Source organism: Schistocerca serialis, chromosome 1, assembly GCF_023864345.2.
Source record: "Schistocerca serialis cubense isolate TAMUIC-IGC-003099 chromosome 1, iqSchSeri2.2, whole genome shotgun sequence".
In the NCBI taxonomy this organism is placed as follows: Eukaryota; Metazoa; Arthropoda; class Insecta; order Orthoptera; family Acrididae; genus Schistocerca; species Schistocerca serialis.
The window spans coordinates 1,176,181,186-1,176,205,164 of record NC_064638.1 but is presented as its reverse complement, the minus strand read 5'-3'; the positions used below and the strand labels follow the sequence as shown (position 1 = coordinate 1,176,205,164).

General features: G+C 39.8%; 1 protein-coding gene across 1 annotated transcript in view; it reads left to right on the top strand.

The window, feature by feature from the left end:
• The window catches only part of LOC126456397 (uncharacterized), a 438,969-nt gene that overhangs the window by 103,814 nt on the left and 311,176 nt on the right, over window positions 1–23,979 (top strand). The window contains exon 9 of the mRNA XM_050092153.1: window positions 13,106–13,252. Within this exon, the coding sequence (XP_049948110.1) occupies window positions 13,106–13,252 (147 nt within the window). The remainder of the gene's footprint in view (window positions 1–13,105; window positions 13,253–23,979) is intronic.

Sequence of the window (23,979 nt, the reverse complement as noted above, 5' to 3'; positions counted from 1 at the left end):
TTAGTGGAATAACATGTTAGATAATATGTGTAATAACCATATGGCAAAATACTCTTGTCTTTCTGTGCTATCATTTGCCAAAATCTCATTTCGATATCTCAAACTGTTTATGAAATATGAGGAATGTGTGGATATTTCACTCGGACTTTTATCACTGGTGCAGCGCGATTGCAAATGAATGTGCTACTTCAGATCATTTTTCTCGAGATTGGTGACATACACCTCCACCAAAATGTAATGGAAAATTTAATATGTTAGCTAAATTCCATACACATCAACATATTATGTAATATGCACCAAACACAAAATCATAGGGACCCCCATTTTTCACTGAAAATTTTTTCAAATTTTGCACAATGTCTTACTGCCCTGTAAATATCACAGTAACTATGAGCATTAATGAAATGATGGGTGCATCATCATGAACCTGACAGTTAAAGCTACAATAAAGCAAAAATTATTTTTTTTACCAAATGGTTTCCATAAGAGCATCTGAGAAAACTTGCAGGGCGTGCACCTCGGTTCTGTCATTGCCAAGAAGGTGGCAGACACAGTCTGCTTACCCTGCCAAACTAATGAAGGAAGTCGCCCAGCGCTTTGGATGAAAATTGGTCCTATGCATCAGCCACCATATCCTGCGTGGATTCTAGATTCATAATTTTGGTAAAAGCAGTGACAAAATTTACAGCTTCGTTAGTGACCATTTCACCTGTTTTTTTGCTTAGGAATTGATAAAATACCAAATTCTGTTTTCAGTTAATCACTAACATTGAATTCAGGCCTTATTTCTTCCTTTAACCAGGAAGAGCTAAAGTTAAAACTTGAACATTTTTTCATATCTCAAAATGCCACCACAGGATCACTTTCATTTCATCACTGATGCTAGTTTAACTTTTATGAAATTGACAGATTGCTACTCACTGTAAAGATGATACATTGAGCTGCAACTGGCACAGCAAAAATACTGTTATCTTTCAGCCATATCCTTCCACACACACACACACACACACACACACACACACACACACACAGGATCACTGCCTCTGGTCGGTCCGGCTAGACTGCAGTTCTTGTAGTGAATGAAAGCAGCAATTTGGAGTGGGGCAGTGAAGGTGGAGCATAAGGCAGCAGGACAAGGCTACCAAATGCAGCATTGAGTAGCTGTAGTGATTGGGCCGGGGGGGAATGGGGATTAGAAAAGGAGAGGAGCAGACAAGGAAAATGACTGGTGAGTGCATTGGCAGAGAGCAGTACACACTGAGGGTGAGAAGATGGGAATTGAGAGGAGGTGATGGGACACGTGGAGGCAGAAACTGTTGGACGGAGGATTCGAGGGTGTGGGGATAGTAGGATATCGTAGGTCGAAGCAAGAATAGTTTCAGGACCACAGAATGTGTTGTAAGAATATCACCCATCTTCGTGTTGAAAGTCTCTTCGGGTTTGCTGCCGGATCCTAAAACCAACTTGACTCGATATTTCGGCGATCCAACTGGTCGCCATCTTCAGGAAAATGCTGCCTCTGCTGATGAGTCCCGGTGCGAAGTGACACCAGGTTGCAAATTGGCGTCATTTATAGGCCACCGTTCAGTACACGGCGCATGCGCCGCCCATCAAGGTTGCTGCCCTCCAAGACAGGGAGGTGACACCGCCCTTAGTGAAACACTGCTGGCAATGATATATCGCACTCAGGGCCGCACTGAAGAACGTCCAATTTTGATGCGAGATAATACAAGATTCCACGTCTTGCTAAGAGGAAATCCATTGTCTCTGTTGATTAAATTATCAGCCAACCTAATTTCAATCGCCTCGTTATATACACTGTTCCAAAAACCGGAAATGTTGGCAACTACCACAGTTTCATCAAATTTCATACTGTGTCCCTCATTTAAGCAGTGTTCTGCTACTGCCAATTTTTCTGGGTGTTGTAGTCTCGTATGACGGCGATGTTCCACACACCTGTCATGCACTGTGTGAATCGAACGGCCAATGTAAGCTTTCCCGCATTGACACGGAATTTTGTACACACCGGGTTTCCTAAGCCCCAAATCATCTTTTACAGAGCTGAGCAGTGCCCCAATCTTAGAAGGTGGATGGAACACACTCTTAATGTTAAAATTCCTTAAAATTCGTCCAATCTTAAACGATAAGCCGCCAGCATAAGGAAGAAAGGCCACCGATCTATGTTCCTCCTCATACACCTCCGGAGATGGTCCAAGCTCCATAGCCTGACGAATCTGCTTCTCGGAGTATCAATTTTCCTTTAAAAACAACCATCAGTTGCTCAAGTTCTTGGGTTAAGCTGTCCGCGTCAGAAATGGCATATGCTCTCCGTACCAAAGTCCTAAGGACGCCGCTGCATTGGTGTGGTGGATGACAACTCTTAGGATGCAGATACCAATCCGTGTGGGTCGGCTTTCAGTGAACACTGTGTCCCAAAGTACCATCTGGTTTTTTATAAACCATAACATCTAAAAATGGAAGCATCCCATCATTTTCAACTTCCATAGTAAATTTGATGTGGGGATGAAGACAGTCGAAGAGGTCCAAAAATCTGATAAGAGCATCACGTCCATGCGGCCAGATGAAAAAGGTATCATCCACGTAGCTCCAGAAGCACGTTGGTTGAAAAGCTGAAGTCCTCAGTGCCATATTGCAACCTGGTGTCAGTTCTCAGTGGGACTCATCAGCAGAGGCAGCATTTTCCTGAAGATGGCGACTAGTTGGATCGCCGAAATATCAAGTCATGTTGATTTCGGGATCCGGCAGCAAACCCGAAGAGAGTTTCAAGACTTATTACACCGGGAAAGCCTACGTAATCACACCCATCTTCGTGGTTGCAAGGTACCTAATGGTCACTGCTGAGTAATTGCTCTTCCGAAACAGCAGTCCATATGAGCAAACGAGTGTGTCTTTACCTGCAGTTGCTCATACTTTGGGTACTTGGGCTAGACAGAACTCTGTTTAAAAAGAATAGCTCAATGTAGTCATAGGGTCAAGCTGCACATGTCTGCTTACATGCCCTGCAGCTAATTCCGTGCAATGATAACCTGTTGCTTTGGTCTGACAGTCAAATAGTGTTTGCTTTGGCTAGAATTGCAAGTTGATAAAATAAACACAAAATAAAGTTCAATGAATAACTTAATAAAAAGAGTTCTGTTCTAATGTCTGTAATTGCTGTAGATGACAGATAATTATGTTGAATAATGTTTATTCAAGAAATGACATCTCAGATAAACAGGAAGTGGTCCTACAATATTGTGTTAAAATACAGACAGAAAATGCACTTATGAAATGCAGTAAAGCTACGTTGAGAGCATTACAAGAATGGTAGCAAATTACACGGGCTAAATAGTCACCAAAGATGCACAAAAACTAAGTCCATTTCATGCTCACAATACACGAAGTATTCACCACCTCAAAATAGATCATAATTCAACATATGATTCACAAATTAACACACATGGCGCAAAGAATAGTAACTAATACCCTGTCCATCCTCAGATTCATAATGTAAGCAGAAAACTTTAAGGGTCCTACTCTTGAGAACATTCTGACCCTCGAAATGTAAAATCCCTTCAAAAGTTTGAGCATTGTAGCAGCCATTCACTGTCCAGAACAATCACCTGTACAACTGAACCATGAACATTACCAGAGGCACTTCTGCCTCCTTCCAGAACTTGGCACAAAGTCCAAAGTCATTCCCTTGAGCTCTTAGCTTGAAAAGTCTCCATCTCCTTTTGACTCCCATAGTGTTCTGCTCCTGTCTCATTCTCCATTGGCTGAAGGCTGTCTCCACCAAAAATACTTTGTTAGTTAGCACTACATACATGATTTGACTAACTTGACCACTGTCCCACACTAAATTAATATAGAACAAAAATATTGAAATAAAGAAATGTCATAAACATTGTTATACTCAGATCATTTACAATAAATATAAGTAGGAATTGATTCATGAATAAATAAACTAGCATTCTTGCACTAGTGTGCTCATCATAAATGATAATGGACTGTCATTAAATATCTTTTAAACAATTATTTATGCCTTCTTGATAGTAGCATCTTTTGGTTTCCTTTTCAATTGTGGTGTCTGCTAAATTTGCACATGTTTTTAAGTGCACTCGAAATCAACATTTAAATAAAGTTGCTGGAAAAATAAAAACTGTTCATTAAATAAATACATAACTACAAAAACAATAAACTTTTGGCAAAATAATTTAACTGGATGGATAAATAAAAAATCTACTCACCAAGTGGCGGCAGAACACACACACATAAAAGAAGGTTGTAATTAGGCAAGGTTTTGGAGCCAGTGGCTCTTTCTTCAAGCAGCAGGGTGGAAAAGGAAGGAAGAGGGATAAAGGGAAAGGACTGGAGAGGTCTAGGGAAAGGGGTAAATTTTGGGAAAGTCACCCAGAACCGTGGGTCAGGGGAGATGTGACCGAGCAAGGTGGCTCAGTGGTTAGCACACTGGACTTGCATTTGGGAGTACGATGGTTCAATCCCGCGACCGGCCATCCTGATTTAGGTTTTCCGTGATTTCCCTAAATAGCTCCAGGCAAATGCTGGGATGGTTCCTTTGAAAGGCCATGGCCAACTTCCTTCCCCTTCTTCCCTAATCCGATGAGACTGGTGTCCTCGCTGTCTGGTCTCACCCCCCACAACAACCCTCATGGGAGACGTACCGCACGGGATGAGAAGGAAAGACTGATTTTTAAGGACTGCATCGGATGAGATTTGAAAACCTGAGAGCTTAAAAGTAGAAGACAGGATAATATGTAAGACAGGGATTACTGCTTAAGCATCATGCATGAGTTAATAAGAGTAGAAGCTAAGTGCATTGTACGTAACAGAGGTGAGAGGAGGCAGTGAAAAATAGTTGTGTAAGACAATGAAAGATGTAGAAAACTAAAACGGACTGAAGAAAAGAGCAGTTATTGTGAAGAAATGCTGAGACAGAAGAAATTAACATAAATTCAGGCCAGGTGGATGGAGAGAACAAAGGACACCCGCAGAGTTCTGAGAAACTGGTGTCTGGGGGAAGAATCCAGATGGCATGTGTGGTAAAACAGGCACCGAGGTCACAATTGTCATGTTGTAGAGCATGCTCTGCAACATAATATTGTATGTTGCCAGTATACACCTTCTGCCTATGCCCATTCATCCTAAGTGATAACTTGGTGGTAGTCATGCTGATGTAAAAGGCCAAACAGTGTTTACATAACAGCTGGTATATGATGTGACGTTTCACAGGTGGCTTTCCCTTTGATAGTATATGTTTTGCCAGTCACATGGCTGCTGTAGGTGATCATAGGAGGGTGCATAAGGCAAGTCTTGTAGCGGGGATGGTCAAAGGGGTAGGAGCCATAGAGGAGGGAGATGGGTGCAGAAGGAGCATAGGGTATGACAAGAACATTGTGGAGATTGGGAGGGCAATGAAAAGCTTTTCTAGCTGGGGTGGGCAGAATTTCAGACAGAATGGATCTCATGTCAGGGCATGATTTTAGGAACTTGTGACCCTGTCAGAGTAACTGATTAATATACAGGGCTGTTACAAATGATTGAAGCGATTTCATAAATTCACTGTAGCTCCATTCATTGACATATGGTTACGACACACTACAGATACATAGAAAAACTCCTAAAGTTTTGTTCGACTGAAGCTGCACATCAGGTTTATGCCGCCAGAGCGCTCGAGAGCGCAGTGAGACAAAATGGCGACAGGAGCCGAGAAAGCGTATGTCGTGCTTGAAATGCACTCACATCAATCAGTCATAACAGTGCAACGACACTTCAGGACGAAGTTCAACAAAGATCCACCAACTGCTAACTCCATTCAGCGATGGTATGCGCAGTTTAAAGCTTCTGGATGCCTCTGTAAGGGGAAATCAACGGGTCGGCCTGCAGTGAGCGAAGAAACGGTTGAACGCGTGCGGGCAAGTTTCACGCGTAGCCCGCGGAAGTCGATGAATAAAGCAAGCAGGGAACTAAATGTACCACAGCCGACGGTTTGGAAAATCTTACGGAAAAGGCTAAAGCAGAAGCCTTACCGTTTACAATTGCTACAAGCCCTGACACCCGATGACAAAGTCAAACGCTTTGAATTTTCGGCGCGGTTGCAACAGCTCATGGAAGAAGATGCGTTCAGTGCGAAACTTGTTTTCAGTGATGAAGCAACATTTTTTTCTTAATGGTGAAGTGAACAGACACAATGTACCAATCTGGGCGGTAGAGAATCCTCACGCATTCGTGCAGCAAATTCTCAATTCACCAAAAGTTAACGTGTTTTCGTGTTTTGTGCAATCTCACGGTTTAAAGTTTATGGCCGCTTTTTCTTCTGCGAAAAAAACGTTACAGGACACGTGTATCTGGACATGCTGGAAAATTGGCTCATGCCACAACTGGAGACCGACAGTGACGACTTCATCTTTCAACAGGATGGTGCTCCACCACACTTCCATCACGATGTTCGGCATTTCTTAAACAGGAGATTGGAAAACCGATGGATCGGTCGTGGTGGAGATCATGATCAGCAATTCATGTCATGGCCTCCACGCTCTCCCGACTTAACCCCATGCGATTTCTTTCTGTGGGGTTATGTGAAAGATTGAGTGTTTAAACCTCCTCTACCAAGAAACGTGCCAGAACTGCGAGCTCGCATCAACGATGCTTTCGAACTCATTGATGGGGGCATGCTGCGCCGAGTGTGGGAGGAACTTGATTATCGGCTTGATGTCTGCCGAATCACTAAAGGGGCACATATCGAACATTTGTGAATGCCTAAAAGAACTTTTTGAGTTTTTGTATGTGTGTGCAAAGCATTGTGAAAATATCTCAAATAATAAAGTTATTGTAGAGCTGTGAAATCGCTTCAATCATTTGTAATAACCCTGTATTTCAGACCAAGGTAATACTGAGTCACCAGTGGTGTGCTCTGAAGTTCTTTTTTGGAAGGATCAGCAGTACCAGGATTGAATGTGATGGCCCGGGAACTCTGTTTTTGAACTTGGCTGGTAGGGTAATTGCATGCAGTGAAGCCTGAGGTGAGAATGGTTGTGTATTGCTGTAAAGAGTCTGCATCAGAACAAATACGCTTGCCATGAATGCCAAAGCTGTATGGGAGGGAACGTTTGACATGAAAATAATGGTAACTGTCAAAATGTAAGTACTGTTGTTTGTTGGTAGGTTTAATGTGGGTGGAAGTGTGTAGCTGGCCTTCGATGAGAAAGAGATCAACATCAAGGAAAGTGGCATGGGATTTGAAATAGGTACATGTGAAATTTATTTGTGAGAAGGTATGCAGAAATTCCAGGAATTTTAATAGATCAGCCTCACCATGAGTCCATACGGTAAAGATGTCATTAATGTATCTAAACCAAACCAGGGGCTGCAGACTTATGGATCCCAGGAACACCTCCTCCAAGTGACGCACGAAAAGGTTGGCATAGGAAGGAGCCACCCTGGTTCACATGGCTGTACCCCTGATATGATCCTGTCGCAGAGCATGCTCTTTCACAACATGACAGTTTTGATCTCTGTGCCTGTTTCACCACACGCGTCATGTGGATTCTCCCCTAGAAACCAGTTTCTCAGAACTCTGCAGGTGGGAACCATGTTACAGCACGTCCTTGGTTCTCGCCACCCACCTGCCCTTAATTTATGTTAATGTCTTCCGCCTCAGCATTTCTTCACAGTAACTTTATTTATTTATTGTTCCGTGAGACCAAATTAAGGAGAAGTCTCCATGGTCATGGAACGAGTCAATACATGTAATTATAACACGATATTAGAAACAGATAAAATGAAATAATAATAAAAAAAAAACATATTCAGGTGACAAGTCATAAGTTTTCTTCTTTCCTTCAGTCCATTTTAGTTTTCTACGTCTTTCATTGTGTTACCTGTCTATTTTTCACCGCCCCTCCCACTTCTGTTACGTACAATGGACTTACATTTTCACTCTTATTAACTCGTGCATGATATTTAAGCAGTAATCTCTGCGTTGCATACCCTGTCTTCAATCTTTAAGCTCTCAGGTTTTCAAATCGCATCTGCTGCAGTCCCCAACAATCAGTCTTTACTTTTCATACCTTGCAGTAAGTCTCCCCTGACCCGCAGTTCTGGGTGACTTTCCCTAAATCTACCCCTTTCTTTAGACCTCTACAGTCCTTTTCCTTCACTCTTCCTTCCTCTTCAACCTTTCTGGCTGAAGAAGGAACCACTAGCTCCGAAAGTTTGCCTAATTATAACCTTCTTTTATGTGTGTGTTCTGCCACTGCTGGTGAGTAGATTTTTTATTTATCCATCCAATTAAATTATTATGTCAAATAAATATGTAAGTATGACAAAGTAGGAGATATTCATACTGTGTTTATTTTCTGTGTAAATGTGTAGGATACAATCTCCTGACAAACATTTGGATAATAGAGAGATATAATAGAGTAGACACAGATATTTAGTTTTCGGAGATGGTGGCTATACTGCAGTGCTATCATCTGAGACATTGTTTGCCTGCAAGTTGTGCTATAGTGTGGGCCACTTTGCTCTTGTTATAGCTTGCCAGTGGCTACTCATCCTGGTGGACAGCTGGTTGGTTATAATACTAATACAAAAAGCTGTGCAATAACTGTAGCAGAGTTGGTATATGACACGGATACTGTCTGCTTCTGATCTAGCTTCTGATGGAGTAGGATAATCATGTGTGCAGGACTGGAATAGGAAATTCTGGGTGGGTGAATTGAGCAGGTCTTGCACTTGGGTCTTCTGTAGGGATATGATCACTGTGGCAAGGTGCTGGGACTGGAAGTGGCATATGGATTGACTAGGATATTGGATTGGTGTTGGAGCACCACTTTAGGAGAGGTTTGAAGGATCTTGGGTAGGATGTCCCACTATTCGGGCATGGTGATAGATAATCATGTCCAGAAATGAGGGACATTCTAACAGAGATCATTTGCACTGCTCCTTAAGTTATGTTCCGTCGCCCATCCAATCTCCACAACATCCAGTCCCAACCCCTTGCTACATGGATCGTATCCATGTGGAAGAAAAAGGGGCAAGACCTGCCCAATCCAGCCACCTAGTGTATCCAGTCCTGTCATAGACTTATCCTACTCCATCAGAGGCCAGGCTGCACAGACTTTTATATTGGTGTAACTACCAACCAGCTGTCCACCAGGATAAATGGCCATTGACAAACTGTGGCCAAGTGCAAAGTGGGCCATCCTGTGGCACAACATGCAGCTGAACATAAAATGCTTGATTTCAGTGGTTGCTTCACAATGCAGGCCATTTGGATCCTTCTCTTGTTCACCATCTTTTCTGAACTGTGCCTCATAATGACGCATCTGGCAGCATTGCCCTGTCACCTAGTAGTCCCTGCATGCTCCACCAGATGGGGCACTTCTCTCCCCCCATCTGTACCCTGCTACCGTTCACCTATCCCTGCCCCACTCCAGATTGCTGCTTTCATTCAATACAGTAATGATGGTGTGGCCAAAGCAGCTGGAGATAGCGCTCAGATGTGCGTGAGCTGTGCCTGCTTGTGTTAATGTGTGTGGTTTCCATTCTTTTCTGAAGAATGCTTTGGCCCAAAGCTCAGTGTTTAATAATCCTGTCATTGTGCCTGTCTGCAACTCAACATGTCATCTTTGCAGTGAGTAGCACTCCATCCTTTTCATAATTATTGATATCCAAGTCTGAGGTTTCCATTGACTGATCTCACTTTATTTGTTCTTAAATCTTATGATATGTTATATAGTTCTTTTGTCTGGGTTTACATATATTTTTCTAGCACTTAGAAGGGAAACTCCCGATAAACCCCCCACCCCACCCCCCATCCCCCAGATTTAGTGGTAAGAGAGCCCAGTGGACAGCCCATCAAAAATTGGACACAGACCAACATTGTCGTGGTCACGGTGTTGGACAGCCATGTAGGTGAGCCATGTTCAAACCTCCCTGATGCCAATTCTTTTTTTTCCCCCCACTGTTTGCTGTGTTCAAATTTGTGTCTGTGTCACAGTGTAATGTACATTTGCAACAGCGAGGTGTAAGGTAGGGGACCTTTAATGACAGTTGATTCTGCACGACTACGCTATTAGCACCCAAAAGGAAATGGCTTCTGAATGGGAATCGCAAACATTTGATGACAAGATGACAGTCCAACTGAATCTTCCACTGCAAAGCATGTCTGGTGTGTCGTACATGACAGTACGTGTGTATATGATAGGAATTTCTTATTGACACTGGCTGCTGTGGCCGAGCAGTTCTAGGCCCTTCAGTCTGGAATCACGCTGCTGTTACAGTCACAGGTTCGAATCCTGCCTCAAGCATGGATGTGTGTGATGTCCTTAGGTTAGTTAGGTTTAAGTAGATCTAACTCTAGCGGACTGATGACCTCAGATGTTAAGTCCCATAGTGCTTAGAGCCATTTTTTCTTCTTGACGCATCTGATTTGTGCGCCTAGTAAGTTAGTGAGATATGCGTCCTTGCCTCATTTAGGTGCTCAAATGAATGTTGAAGTGATGATTCCCAAGAAAATGATGAAAACATAATAGTTTTGTCACATAAGCTGCAATAAATGAACGAAACAGTTTCACAACCACATAGTTTCTCTGTGCTCTGTCAAAACAAATGTTTTTAATGTTTTTGAAGTTGTATTTCGTTTGGAAGTTTTGATTCTTCAATTTCATTGTTGCAACGTAGTTCACACCTGTTTATTTGTTATTTTCATTTCTGTGAGGTGTCTATGGGATATCTTGCCTGCTCTCACTATTCATCACATTTGCTTGCGACGATAATGTATTCTTACCACATGGCTCATATTTTATAACTAGTGTGTGGTATGACAGCTGCCAAGACTACAGAAAGAGAACAAACATTTCAGTGACTGGACAGATAGTTCATAATGTTGTGGGGGGGGGGGATAAGAGTGACATGATGGAGTGTTCAACACAGCATGACTAGTTTACAGTCCACTTAACCACCATGCCACAGCTGTTGAAGGTCTCTTGATATTGCAATGGTTAGGCTTGGACTGTTCACTGTTTCTGTTTCGCTTTTCTTTTACAGTTCAGTACATCTTCATGCTTTTTTTCCACAATTCATTACTTCTTTGTTTTCATGCTTGATCTGTGGTCAGTTTTTGATGGTCTACCCACTGGGCTGTCTTGTTGCAATGGGCAGTTTCCCTTGTTAGTGTTTTAAAAGACAAAACCAAGCTTAGTGGTTTCAGAGTTTTTAACAGTCTGAGTATTTTGAAAGAATCACTACAAGTTTATTTGTTTGTTTATATTTCTTTTGCATGTAGTCATCAAATGATTGCTTTGCCAAATGTCATATTGTTACAGAGGTGTAGTGCATATTATCGTATGCACTTTGAATTAGTAGTGTCATTTGAAATAGAACTAGTGGAAAGTTTAGTACATATGAAGAAGCTACACATTGTGCAGAAAAGGGCTAGAAGACAAGTCGCTGTAAGAGAAGTGTAACATACATGGAGATATACGTATTCAGTTCAGTGCAGGCCTGTTTTGCTGTGGTACTGCCATGCAAAACAACAAGGGATGCAAGCTCCGTCCATGAAAAACACAACTGCACCATAACACCACTGCTCCTGATTTTAATGTTGGTACTAAACACACTGTCAGATTATATTCACTGGGCGTTCTCCATAACCACAAACTTCCATCGGATCGCCACATTGTGTACTGTGATTTGTCACCCTAAACAGTGTTTTCCGCTGTTCAATCGTCCAATGTTTACACTCCTTACAACAAGCGAGGCATCGTTTGGCATTTACTGGCGTGGTATGTGGCTCGTGAGCAGCTGCTCGACCATGAAATCCAAGTTTTCTCACCTCCCACCTAACTGTCATAGTAGTTGTTGTGGATCCTGATGCAGTTTGGAATTCCTGTGTGATGGTGTGCACAGATGTCTGCCTATTACACATCACAAACCCTCTTCAACTGTTGGTGGTCTCTGTCAGTCAGCAGATGAGGTCGGCCTGTACGCTTTTATGCTGTACGTGTCCCTTCACGTCACCACTTCACTATCACGTTGGAAACAGTGGGCCTAGGGATGTTTAGGAGTGTAGAAATCTTGTGTACAGACATATGACACAAGTAACACCCAATCACCTGACCCCGTCTGAAGTCCGTGATTTCTGTGGAGCACCCCATTCTGCTCTGTCACAATGTCTAATGACTACTGAGGTCGCTGATATGGAGTACCTGGCAGTAGGTGGCAGCACAATGCATCTAACATGAAAAACATATGTTTTTGGGGTGTCCGGATACTTTTGATCATAATGTAAGTACCACTTTGCATGGACACTCTTGCTTTTGTAAAAAGAGAGGTATACTTATCTTTGTGACTTGTTGAAATATGAGTCTGCAACACTGCTTGTAATGTAACACAAAAAGGTGCTCAATGGCTAAGTGCAGATAATCATAGGTAAACTTAACAGTACATAGCATATGAAATTTACAGCAACTGTCTGTTCACTTCTAAGAGGTCACTAGAATGACGTTCCCTGTTTAAGTCAGCCCTGGAAGATGATCTGTAGCCAAGTGGGCAAGAGCTGCTCTTTTGTCTTCCAAGTAGGCTTCCGTCTGTTGTCATCCAGTCATTGGCAAATTGTACTGAGCCAGCAGTTGGCTCCATCCTCAGCGCCGCCTGTGGTGCTAGTGGAACTCTTGCAGGTGCCAAGTCTCTATGGTACTGGGACCAGCTGGTATCTTTGCGCCTTGGTGCTTTTGCCCTGTCTTTGTCTTGTTTGGATGACACAGCATTTGCAGAGCCAAATTATCAGAACGTCATGAAAATTAAAAATAAAAGAAAGTTTTAATCTGAGACCAAAAAAATTTCACAGAAGTTTTTATGTTGTAAGTCTAAGAAAGTGTGCAGAGTTTTGTGAAAATCCTAGGTGGGCAATTACAAATCCTAAAATTATGGGGTGTTTCGACATGGAATCACCATATAGTGTAACACAGATCTGACACTAATGAGGGAATCATTGAGTACCCTGCACTCAAACAATGACAACAACAAGAATACTATTAATAATCATAATAATGATGTTAATGATGCTATTTTACATTTTCAGGGCAACGATAAAGCAGTTACTGTTTACTGCTATGGTCCCAAAGGATGTAGTTAATGAAGAGAAGATAATATTACTGCAGAAAATTTGGTTGAAAATGTCTGAAAAAGCCCGGAAAGCTTTTCATGAAATGGGAGAGAGAGATTTCAGGTAAGGATTTTTGTTGGGTGTTGTGTTTATTTCAGATGCTGGTATTGTTGACAGATCTAGATTATCAGTACATGTTTCATTAGTTGTTTACTTCTTAGTATTCTGTAGTAAAAAGCTAACTGACTGTCTGAGTTTCAAATAAAAGATGGAAAGCTATATATGTAGGAATGAGAAGGTATCAAAATTTTTAGTCTCAGTTGACAGGAAGAATGACAATCTCCGGTTACTTCTCTTGTATTACAGGTACCAAATCTTTACACATTTCTTTACTATGCTTTTTGTGGATGTGTAATGAAACATCGAATACGTGGTAGAATCAAGATATCAATCTTTGTTATGTTCATGTATAAAGTTAATTAGTGAAATGAGATAATGGCAATATGAAAGCTAAGGTGGAAGCAAGCCCACGCTGGATGAACAGCCATCATGTAATTACAGTATTAATGTGTGGCCTCCCATTGATGGCAGTGTATCCTTAAAGTGAGAAGTATCATTCAAATGTTACTGTCTCAGATTAACCAATTTCCATTCTCTGAAAGATAAAGTGGCAAATTCAATCAATTGCCATATCTACAATGAATATGACTAAAATGATTTTTTCATAGTCTTAACTCTGGTATCTATTTATTACATCATAGGTGCTATAGTTTAAAAACAGGCTGTATTTCATCAAGCATTTATTAAAAATCTGTCAGAGTTGCAGTACATGTGTGTGATGACTAGTTTTGAACGAGCTGGTTTGTTCTCAAGCCTGGCTTACTGACACTGCACTGAAAGAGCTTTGTCTTAACTGCAAAACATCAAAATGGCAATACATGCTTTATAGAATGTTCACAGACCAGTGTCACAATCAACATGCGTCTCTAAGCAAGTCAGAGTTTAGTTGGTGAATGATGCAACCTGCCACAAATACTTCTTATACTTTTTTTTGTAGTGCCATCTTCATATGGCTAATATTTTTAGTTACACAGATGTTTTGGCCAACAGCATGTTGTCTGCTCCCATACAGCACAAGAATGTTTGAATACTTAGTGCTATTTTATAAGTTGTTTCATTAATAAAAATACACGAAAATGCTTGCATTTATTTACATATGATGCAAAATATTTATGTTCACTTACATAATTCTCAGCCAGCATATGATGATTTGTTTTGTTGTAGTCCATGTGGGTTTCCAGGTTGGTATATGACATGACTGATTTCACAGTTGGCATGGTTTATGATGAGGTAGGATAATCCCATGGCAGGACTGGAATGGAAAAGGATGAAGTGGGTAGGTGTTGCACTTGCCTTCCACAGATGTATGACCACTGCGGAAAGCAGCTGGGACTGAGTATGGCTTAGAGGTGGACTAGGATGTTGTGGATGTTGGGTAGGCAACAGAACACTACTTTAAGAGGGGCTGGGAAGGATGTTGGATAGGACATCATTGGAACTGGAAAACCACATGGGCCACAACAAAACAAATGACAATCTACTGGACCTTATGTAAGTGAACACACTATCTTGCATCATATATAAATAAAATAAATGCAAGCACATTTTTATTAATGAAACAATTTATAATGTGGCACTAAAATCTCAAATATTCTTGTGTAGTGTGGGAACAGACGACATGCTGTTGGTTAAAACATCTGTGTAACTAAAAATATTAGCCATCTGAAGATGGGCATAGTGGCTCAAAGCCAGTTAAGGCACTAAAATAAAACATTTAAAAAGTATTAGTGACTGTTTACATCATTCACCTATTATCATTAACAGCTGTGGGGTTCACAAGATCCAACATGGATAAAATAACATTAGAAGTCAGAGTTTGATTCTGACTTGCTTTGAGGCACATGTTAATTGTGACAGCCATCAGCGAACATTTTATAAAGCCTGTATTGTCATTTTGATGTTTGTTGTTAAGCTCAAGCACTTTCGGTGCAGCATCAGTAGGCCAGGCTTGAGAATGAACAAGCAGGTTCAAGATTAGTCTCCAAATGTGTGTACTGCAGCTGTGACAATTTATAAGTGCTTCATGAAATAATAAAAAGGTTGATGCTCTTGTCTCAACAAAATGTTGAAATGTCTTCCAGCTCCCTGGATGCAAGGTATGACTGATGGTGAAGAGGGTAGCTACATGCTGGCCCAATATCACCTCGTTCTGTCTCATTAGGTGATGACAAGGCTCACAGCTTTGCTTCTACTATGATGCTGCTGCTGTTTTTGCCATGCACTGATGGCTGTCCACCTGCTGCAACTATTGACTTCAGATGTCTTTGCTGTGTTTCTTTTTGATCTCCCTTAGTGCAGCAGACAGGGAGACAGATAAGGTGATGCACTACCCAAACCTTTTTTAAAATAATGTCAGTGAAATTGTGATGATCAGTCATTTTGTCTGGCAAAGCAGTATTAACATTGAGTCTTCTATGCTGATTCAGCTGCTGCTGGCGATACAGGTGACCAATTCCGAGTGTCTGTTTTGTGTCTGGGAGAAAACCATAGGTGCATCTCACTGTTTGGAAATTATTCCATCGTTTGTCACAGCACGAGGATCTGCTTGTGCATTTACTGCGTGCTTGTGGCTTGCATTCCTATTGAATTCTGCACTTCATGGTGTTCTTCTTTCTTTGACCAGAACAGCAACACTTTTTCCCTTGTCCGGAGGTCAGGTGGATACATCCTGAGTATTACATGCAATGCTTCAATGACACACTACCAAAAGCTCTTCTCAACCAAAGAAGTTTTCTGTGTTACACCCTGTTAACTATCTACGCTCTGTTATGAGCAGAAGTCTGTGTGTCCACATAGTTTCACAGTATCCCGTGATCACAGCTAGGATAGCATGAAGAGATGTTCTTATTGTTTGTATTGCTAGTTTATACTGGCTCGACTAGTAGTAGTGTTTCATCATGTTTCTGCCTCTCTCGCTCAGTTCTTCAGTAAGAGTACTCCATCCCAAAAGATACCGAGGTATGTGATCATGGACTTTCTTTATATGGATCTGTTACTTGGTGACTTAAAAGGTTTCTTTTTAGTAGCGTGTACATGGTCTTTTCAATTGCAACATACAGTTTAATTCCTTTGCACCCTTTATGTAATTCTTGAGGACTGTGCTACATCCTTCTTTCAGTTTACTTTGGGAGCTTCTCTTCACAAGTATCACACCTCTTCAGCATACACCATTACTGCTATGAATGCTTCATTGTCCTGCAGCTTTCCTAATACTGCGTTGAGAACCAGATTGCAAAAACAGAGAACCACTTAAGAATTGTTGTGGGGAGTTTTTTGAAATTTCTTTTATAAGTGTCTCATTGGCACAACAGAGTTGCTTCTCTGTTTTGGCACTTGTTCTGAAAACAATTGTGTGACACTTGTGAGCAGTCAATGCCCATCAGGCAATCAGTAAGTGATCAAACACCCCCATGATACTATCATTGTGGATGATAACGCAGAGCATTTTTTCTTAAAAATTATCACCCCGTTTACAGTGTCTTCTATCAGCGTCCCACTTCTAAACCCATATTGTTGGCAGTTCATTCCGTGAAGTCTTTTTCTACTGTAGTCTGTACCGCAGCTTCTCCAGCAATTTCCCTACGGTACCGAGAGAGCTGATTTGTCTATAAGACTTCAGAGTTAGTGGATCCTTGTCTTCACCATTTTTTGAAATAATCGCATTTGCTTTCTTCCAAATATCAGGTTTTCTTCACCACAATAAACATGCGTTATAGAGCTGGCACAAATATGCATGTGAATGGCATGTAGAACTTTAGCAGGAATAAAGTGATACACAAATGGCACATTCTGATGTAGGAAAAGTCAATGTATAACGAAGTGTGATACTAAATAATTTTAATTTACATTAATTTCACTATTTCTACATTAAATGGTCATTGAGTTAAAATACAAAGATCAAATATTGTACAAAAATAAAGAGAAGATTTTATAAAGCAGAAAGAGCATGTCTTATACTGGCATATTACTATTTGTATTAGAGTGACATGGACATGATAAATCACTAAGGTTCTAGCAATGATAACATGGCACATCTTCTGTGTATTTCCTGAAGGAACACGTGGGGGCTATTAGAAGCAGTGATGAGTCAAGAATTCCTTAACAGCTGACTTGAAATTTGCCAGGTAATTTTTTATTTAATTTTGGGCGAAGTTTATTATAAATAACTTCCCAATTATACAGGGTCCATTTTTATTTAGGGTGGTGTTGGTGGGCACTAAATGAAAGTTTCCTTTTTACCGAGTGTTATTGGAATGGATATTTTAATTTTTTTTGGAGATAGTAGGATTTTCCATTGAATATTTTTTCACAAAAACATACACATGTATACATAGAAGCGGAAGGATTTCTAGCTTTTACAGAGTGGCCAACAGGTTTTGTTCCATTTTACACCTTTCATTATTCTTATAATTCTTTTTTGTAGCCTGAAGAGCTTTTGGGTAGGAGAATTGTTAGCCAAGAAAATAATTCCATATTTCAGTTGTGAGTATACCTATATACCTAGGCATAATATACAATTTTCAGACAATCTTTGTTGCAGCATCCTTCTAATATTTTCATTTAGTAATGAAGCAATGCGCGCACACTTGACAGCCACGCGCATTACCGATGAATTGTCATCTGTGAGAGTGCACTGTGAAAGAACAATACTGTGAATTCCTGATACAGTCCGCCATGGACGAGTGCCTATTTAGAGCCTGCAGCACTACGCTTGCACTCTGTTATCATGTTATTACTGCTTGCATACATTTGCCTTATCTTATTTTGTTCAGTGTATGTTATGGTGTTAGTGTACTTGCCACAGTCTAATAAAGTTGAGCTTACAATCTGGGTTGTGTTGTGTGCCCAAGCTGCAAGAAGTAGCATGCACTGCTTAATTTCTTTTGCTTTTGCAAACGTCAGTTACAGTTACAAACATAAAATAGATTTAGATCTTAGTCTTGCAAGTAGTAATTAAACAGTAAATTGATGCTTATCAAAATACATTACATCTTACACATATTAATACAGCCAGTTATTTTTTAATACATTATTTTACAGCTCTTAAACTTAACCATTTAAAATTCGTTGAGTGAGTAGACACACTATTCAATTAAGAATTATTTTAGCTTTGATCTGAATTGCTTTTTATTGCTATTTTTCATGGACTCTGGCAGTTTATTATACCATATCAGTCCATTAGTATATGGGCTCTGGTCAGTCATTTTTAATCTTGTTCTTTATCTGTAGTAATTCTCTTTGGACCTGGTGTTGTGGTCATGTATATCACTACATTTAGTTACTTCAGTATTCTGTGAGACAAAAAATTAATTAATTTATAAAGATACAAAGAGGATATGGTGAAGTACTTGTGTTGTCTGAAAACACCACTGCAAGAGTATTTATAGCCTAGTCCATGTATAATCCTTAATCCTCTTTTTTGTAGCAATAGTACTCTCTTAAGGTGAATGTCTGCAGCATAATCCCATATTTCTATACAGTAAGAAGGTGGGGATAGATTGTCCCATAATACACTGTTTTAAGCATGTGGGTTGGCATCGTTTTGGACAGTTGGCTAAGAAGATACAGCCCATTGTTGACTTTTTTACACACAGCATTAATGTGGCTAATCCACCAGAGGTTTGAGTCCAGATGGACCCCTAGAAATTTACACCCGTTTGCTTTCTCTGCCACTATGCCGCATACCTCATTTTCGCATGAATCGTGAGAGCTGCCAGTTGTAAATATTAGCATCTGGGATTTATTTACATTAACCTTTAATCCTTGTGCATGAAAATATGAACTTAATTCTAGTTTCCCATTACTTGCTGAGAATTTCAGTTCCTCACAGTCTTTACCATGAAATAAAACTGAGATGTCATGAGCATAATTTACAGTGTGCGAGTTAATGGGGTGTACATCATTAATATATGCTAAAAATAGGAAAGGTCCAAGAATTGAGCCTTGATGGACTCATTGTGTCACTGTTTCACTTGTGGATTTAAAGGCTAACATCTTATTGTCAATTTGATGTGTAAGTTTGTTGTACTGTTTCCGATTCACCATATAGGTGGATAGAAGTTTCATTGATGCATCACTGCTATTGTATGTCGGCAGTTTTTTTAGGACAAACTCATGGTTTACCGAGTAAAAAGCCTTGCTCAGGTCAATGAATGTTCCGGCTGTGTCCATATCCCATTCTGTATTGCTGTATACTTCATGGAAGAAATTGGTAACAGCAGTGGTCGTGCTTAGGTCTTTCCGAAACCCATGCTGCAATTTGGTAAGCATTTTGTGTCTTAAAAAAAAAAAATCTTGTGACTTGTGATAGGATAACTGTTTCAAATATCCAAAATGCAGATTTTTACTCTGCAGCAGTGTGTGCACTGATATGAAACTTCCTGGCAGATTAAAACTGTGTGCTTTGTTTCAAATATTTTAGTGGAGGTAGGGATTAGTGATATTGGTCTATAATTTGAAACTTCTTCTTTACTTCCCTTCTTATGGATTGGCTGAATTTTTCAATATGCATCCCCCATTTAAGATTACCTTGGAGCCGTACACCAAAGAACTTAATGTTGTCTAAGCTGTGTAGGTCCTTGTCAGATATCTGGATCAGAACAGTTTGTTCACCGTTTTTCACATTATGGAAGTGTGCCACTGTCTTCCATTTATTACAATTTTTTTGGCGACTGAATCAGTTTTCAGTATTGTTCAGTGTGTCTGTTGTACATCTGAGACATTTCCATTTCTTTCCCACACACTAGCACACTAGTATCATCAGCGAACTGGATGGTGTTCTTACAGAACTTGTTTAGGCCATTCGCATATAACAGAAATAGATGATGTTTCAGAACTGAGCCTTGTGGCACTCCATATATAATGGCTTTATAGTCTGAATAGTGTTGAGTCAATTTGCTGAAACTTTGATGTTGTACTTCAGGTACTTAGGTATGATTTTATCCAGTTTTTAGGTGTTCCTCTAACCCTCTGTTGTCAAGTTTAGGCAATAGTTTTGTGTGATCTATGATATCAAAAGCCTTAGAGGCATCTAGTACTTCACTTAATTGTTCGAAATTGCTGAATCAGTTGTTCGGCCTTTCCTGAAACCATGTTGTGCTGTTGATAGTATGTTGTGCTGTTCCAGTAAATCTATTACTCTTCTTTGAAAAACATTTTCTGTTGTTTTTGAGAATACAGATAGTAGAGCAGTGGCCTGTTAGATTATATTAGATTCAGTTTTCGTTCCATAGATTCAAAAAATGAGATGATTCTCGTGGGTTGTTAACCACCTCTTCCTTTTTTACCTTTTTTGAATAGTGGTTTGAGCTTAGCTGTTTTTAGGCATGATTGGAAAATTCCATTTTGAAAGGAACTATTACAAAGGTGAGCTAATGGTTCAACAATGTGATCTACACATTTGTTAATAAGACTGTCTGGGATGCTTTTGATTCCAGCGGAATGGTTCTTTTTTAAAGTTCTGATAAATGACAGGACTTCTTTCTGGGTTGTTGGGGAGAGAGAGAGAGAGAGAGAGAGAGAGAGAAGTAGGATTTATGTTGGTATTTAAAAATTATTTCAAGGTTTGATTTCAGCAACTAATTGCTCACTTATATTTCTAAAACAAGTACTGAACACATTTGATATTTCCTTAGGATCATTAATTTCTATGGCATTACAGTTCAATTTAATATTGGAATTTTGAGGATAAATGTTATCAGTTTGCTGTTTCACTATATTCCATACATCTTCCATTTTGTTATTGGAGTTATTTATATAGCATTCATTTGCCATTACTTTAACTTCTGTGACAACATTTTTAAGTATCATTTTATATTTTTTAAATCATTAGATACTACATAAGATTTCGAGATCTCGTACAATCTTCGCTTTTCAGCACATTACTGTTTTTATTCCTGTTGTCAACCAGCAATTTTTTCTGTTAAGCCTACTACACATGATTTTTCTGATTTTTTTTTTTTTTTTTTTTTTTTTTTACTGGAAATGACATGTTAAAATAATATGTAAAGATATCCATAAATATGTTGAACTTCTCATCTGTGTTTTTGTACCTGTACGGTTCAGTCCATGTTTCCTTCTGTAATAAATTCCTAAAGTATTCAATGTTTTCATGACTGAAGGTTCCATTATTTTCATAGTTTCTATGTGTGTAATTAAGTTGAAGATATTTAAAAAAGTTGTGCATAGTGGTCACTGACCCTTTGCTGAAGTTTCCAGCTGTGTATTCATGGCTTTCCTTTTTTATTATCATCATATCAGTAGCGGTGCTGGATAGACTTGTAATTTTGGTAGGGGAATTTATAATTGGGACCATGTTGTATGTTGCAAAAATAGCTATCAGATCAGCTCTATCTTTTGAAACTGGGACCAGGTGATTTATTCCTTTCCAGTTTCAGGACCCTTTCCTCGCCTTCTCTTCTGAAAAACTATTATGTCTCCATCACATAATTCCCTGCTTCTGTTCCACAGCTTTCTGTGCTCATCAACTTTGCCCTCTGCAGTGTTATCTGGCAAGAGAATCTTCACCACTAATTGTATGCATTGTCACAAGTTTTCTGTCATGCTGCCTCTGCTCATTTTAGAGTTGATAATATTGTTAGAGATTTTACCTTCTGACAGACAGTTTTATACAGTGTGCCAATGAATCAAAATGCAGTTTGTGCCATGCATTGGGCAGTCTTTAAATAGTTGCTTCAGGTTCCTGTGTCTGCCCAGTCTGTGAACCCTTTTTTTTCCATGGTGCGGCCTGTTTGGTTGAGTCTGCTTTCACTTCTGGCTTCTCTTCTCAATACTTAGAGAAACTTGTTCCACGGTACTTGTGAACATCAGCTAATTTGTCTTACGACTTGTATTCCAGCTTTCACACTCTCTAGTATTGCAGTGACAAGCTTTTGATGTTTTGTGTCCATGTTGTCATTTATTTCCACAGGGTGTAGACAGCAGAAAATACTCCTCGGATGGTTTCAATTGGCTTTCCTTATATTGTGTCATATCTTCGACAAGTTTAATGTTTTGTCACCTCATGAGTTCATTTGTACAGAAATCGGCTGTAAAATTTATAAAATTGTGGTCACTCATCGTGAAGCCTCTTTCAGCTTTCCAGGTTCTGATCTTCCTGACCAAATGTTGTCAGTTATTGAGATGACTCAACATCCAGATGTATTTTGTGTGTTTCCACTCAATAATGACTTAACGAATAATTTTCTGGGGTAACTCATCACTTAGAAAGAAAGAACTGAATTCACAAAAGTCAGCAGTAAGAATAATTTTAGTATTCACCTGCAGTCATCATGTTGGTCCCTCTTCAAGAAATTTGGCATTTTAGCTGCACCATCCACTAACGAAGTTCATTGTAAATAATCCATCAAACTTAGAGGAGAATAATGATGTCTCTACCTGCAAGCCTAGGGGGGAAAATGCTCTTCTTTTTGCTGAGTATGTTGTCGGTTTTTGTAGGACTATAACCATTGCTGTATGCTACTTCTTTAATTGTTTTCAATTCATTTTCAAAATCTGATTTGCTTTGTGGTATAGATAGCACGCGGTGTAGCACGGAATGGAGGGCTGCGTGTTTGTGTATTATGGGATGCTAGAAACTGGCTGGTATTATTTGTGTCTGTTGAGGTTACTTTCCTGTATTTCAAAATAAATGCTGTTGCTTACTGATGTCAGTGGTGAGGTCTTGAAAGTTGATAGTATCTCCTCCCAACTCCATTGTAAACTTGATTTTACTGTGATTTGAATTCAAATGCTGACAAAGTTTATTTAATTGTCTGGTGGTACCTGTCCACAAGCTCAGTACATCATCTACATACCTAGTCCAATATCGTATTTTAGAACTCAGAGGTTTTTATCTGAAAATGTTTGCTCACTATTATCTGTAACCATTTCACCTAATAAGGGACTCAGTGAGGACCCCATTGCTAACACATCTGACTGACTGTCCAGAGCCCGTTGAAATTGGAAATAATTTTGATTTAAGTATGTTTCAGTTGCTACCCTTATTCTTCATCTCCAGTGGATTTGTTCTAGTTTTGTGTAAACCACTCTGTTAAAACTTCAGTTGCCTCTGCAACAGAATATTAGAAAACAGGCTGCCTAACATCAAACGAGACTAGTTTTGCACTAGGTGGAATGGGTAGATTTTGTAGTCTTTTCGCTAATGCAGGTGAACCAGGTATCCTAAATTTTGGCTGAAATTCAGTTTTTGTTTTAATTAGTGAGTCTAACTCTTTAGCTAATTTATGACAAGGTACTGAAACTGAAGACACTGCAGGTCTTATTGGAATACCTTCTTTGTGAAGCTTAGGTAACCCATAGAACCTAGATGCTATTGGATTCATGTTTGTGAGGTGTTTCGCATCACTATCAGTAAATATGCATTTGCAGGTTTTAATGAGTTTTGTCACTTCCACCTCATATTTCATTATGGGATCGTTAGGTAACTCAGGGATCTCTGTAGGGTTGAGGAATGTAAACACCTTTTCAATATATTGTGACTTATTAATTAACACTAAACTGTTCTCCTTGTCACCCTTAGTGGCAGTCACGTCTTGAGAGGACAATTTGTTCTTTAATATGTACAACACACTTTGCTCTCTACAACTATCATTGAACATATCTTTATGTACAGTTTTTAGTTCGTGAGCTACCAGATGTTTTGTAGAAACATTGTCTGACAGAGAATATTCAAGGTCAACTTTCAGTACGTGTAGCTGTTTTTCGAAAAT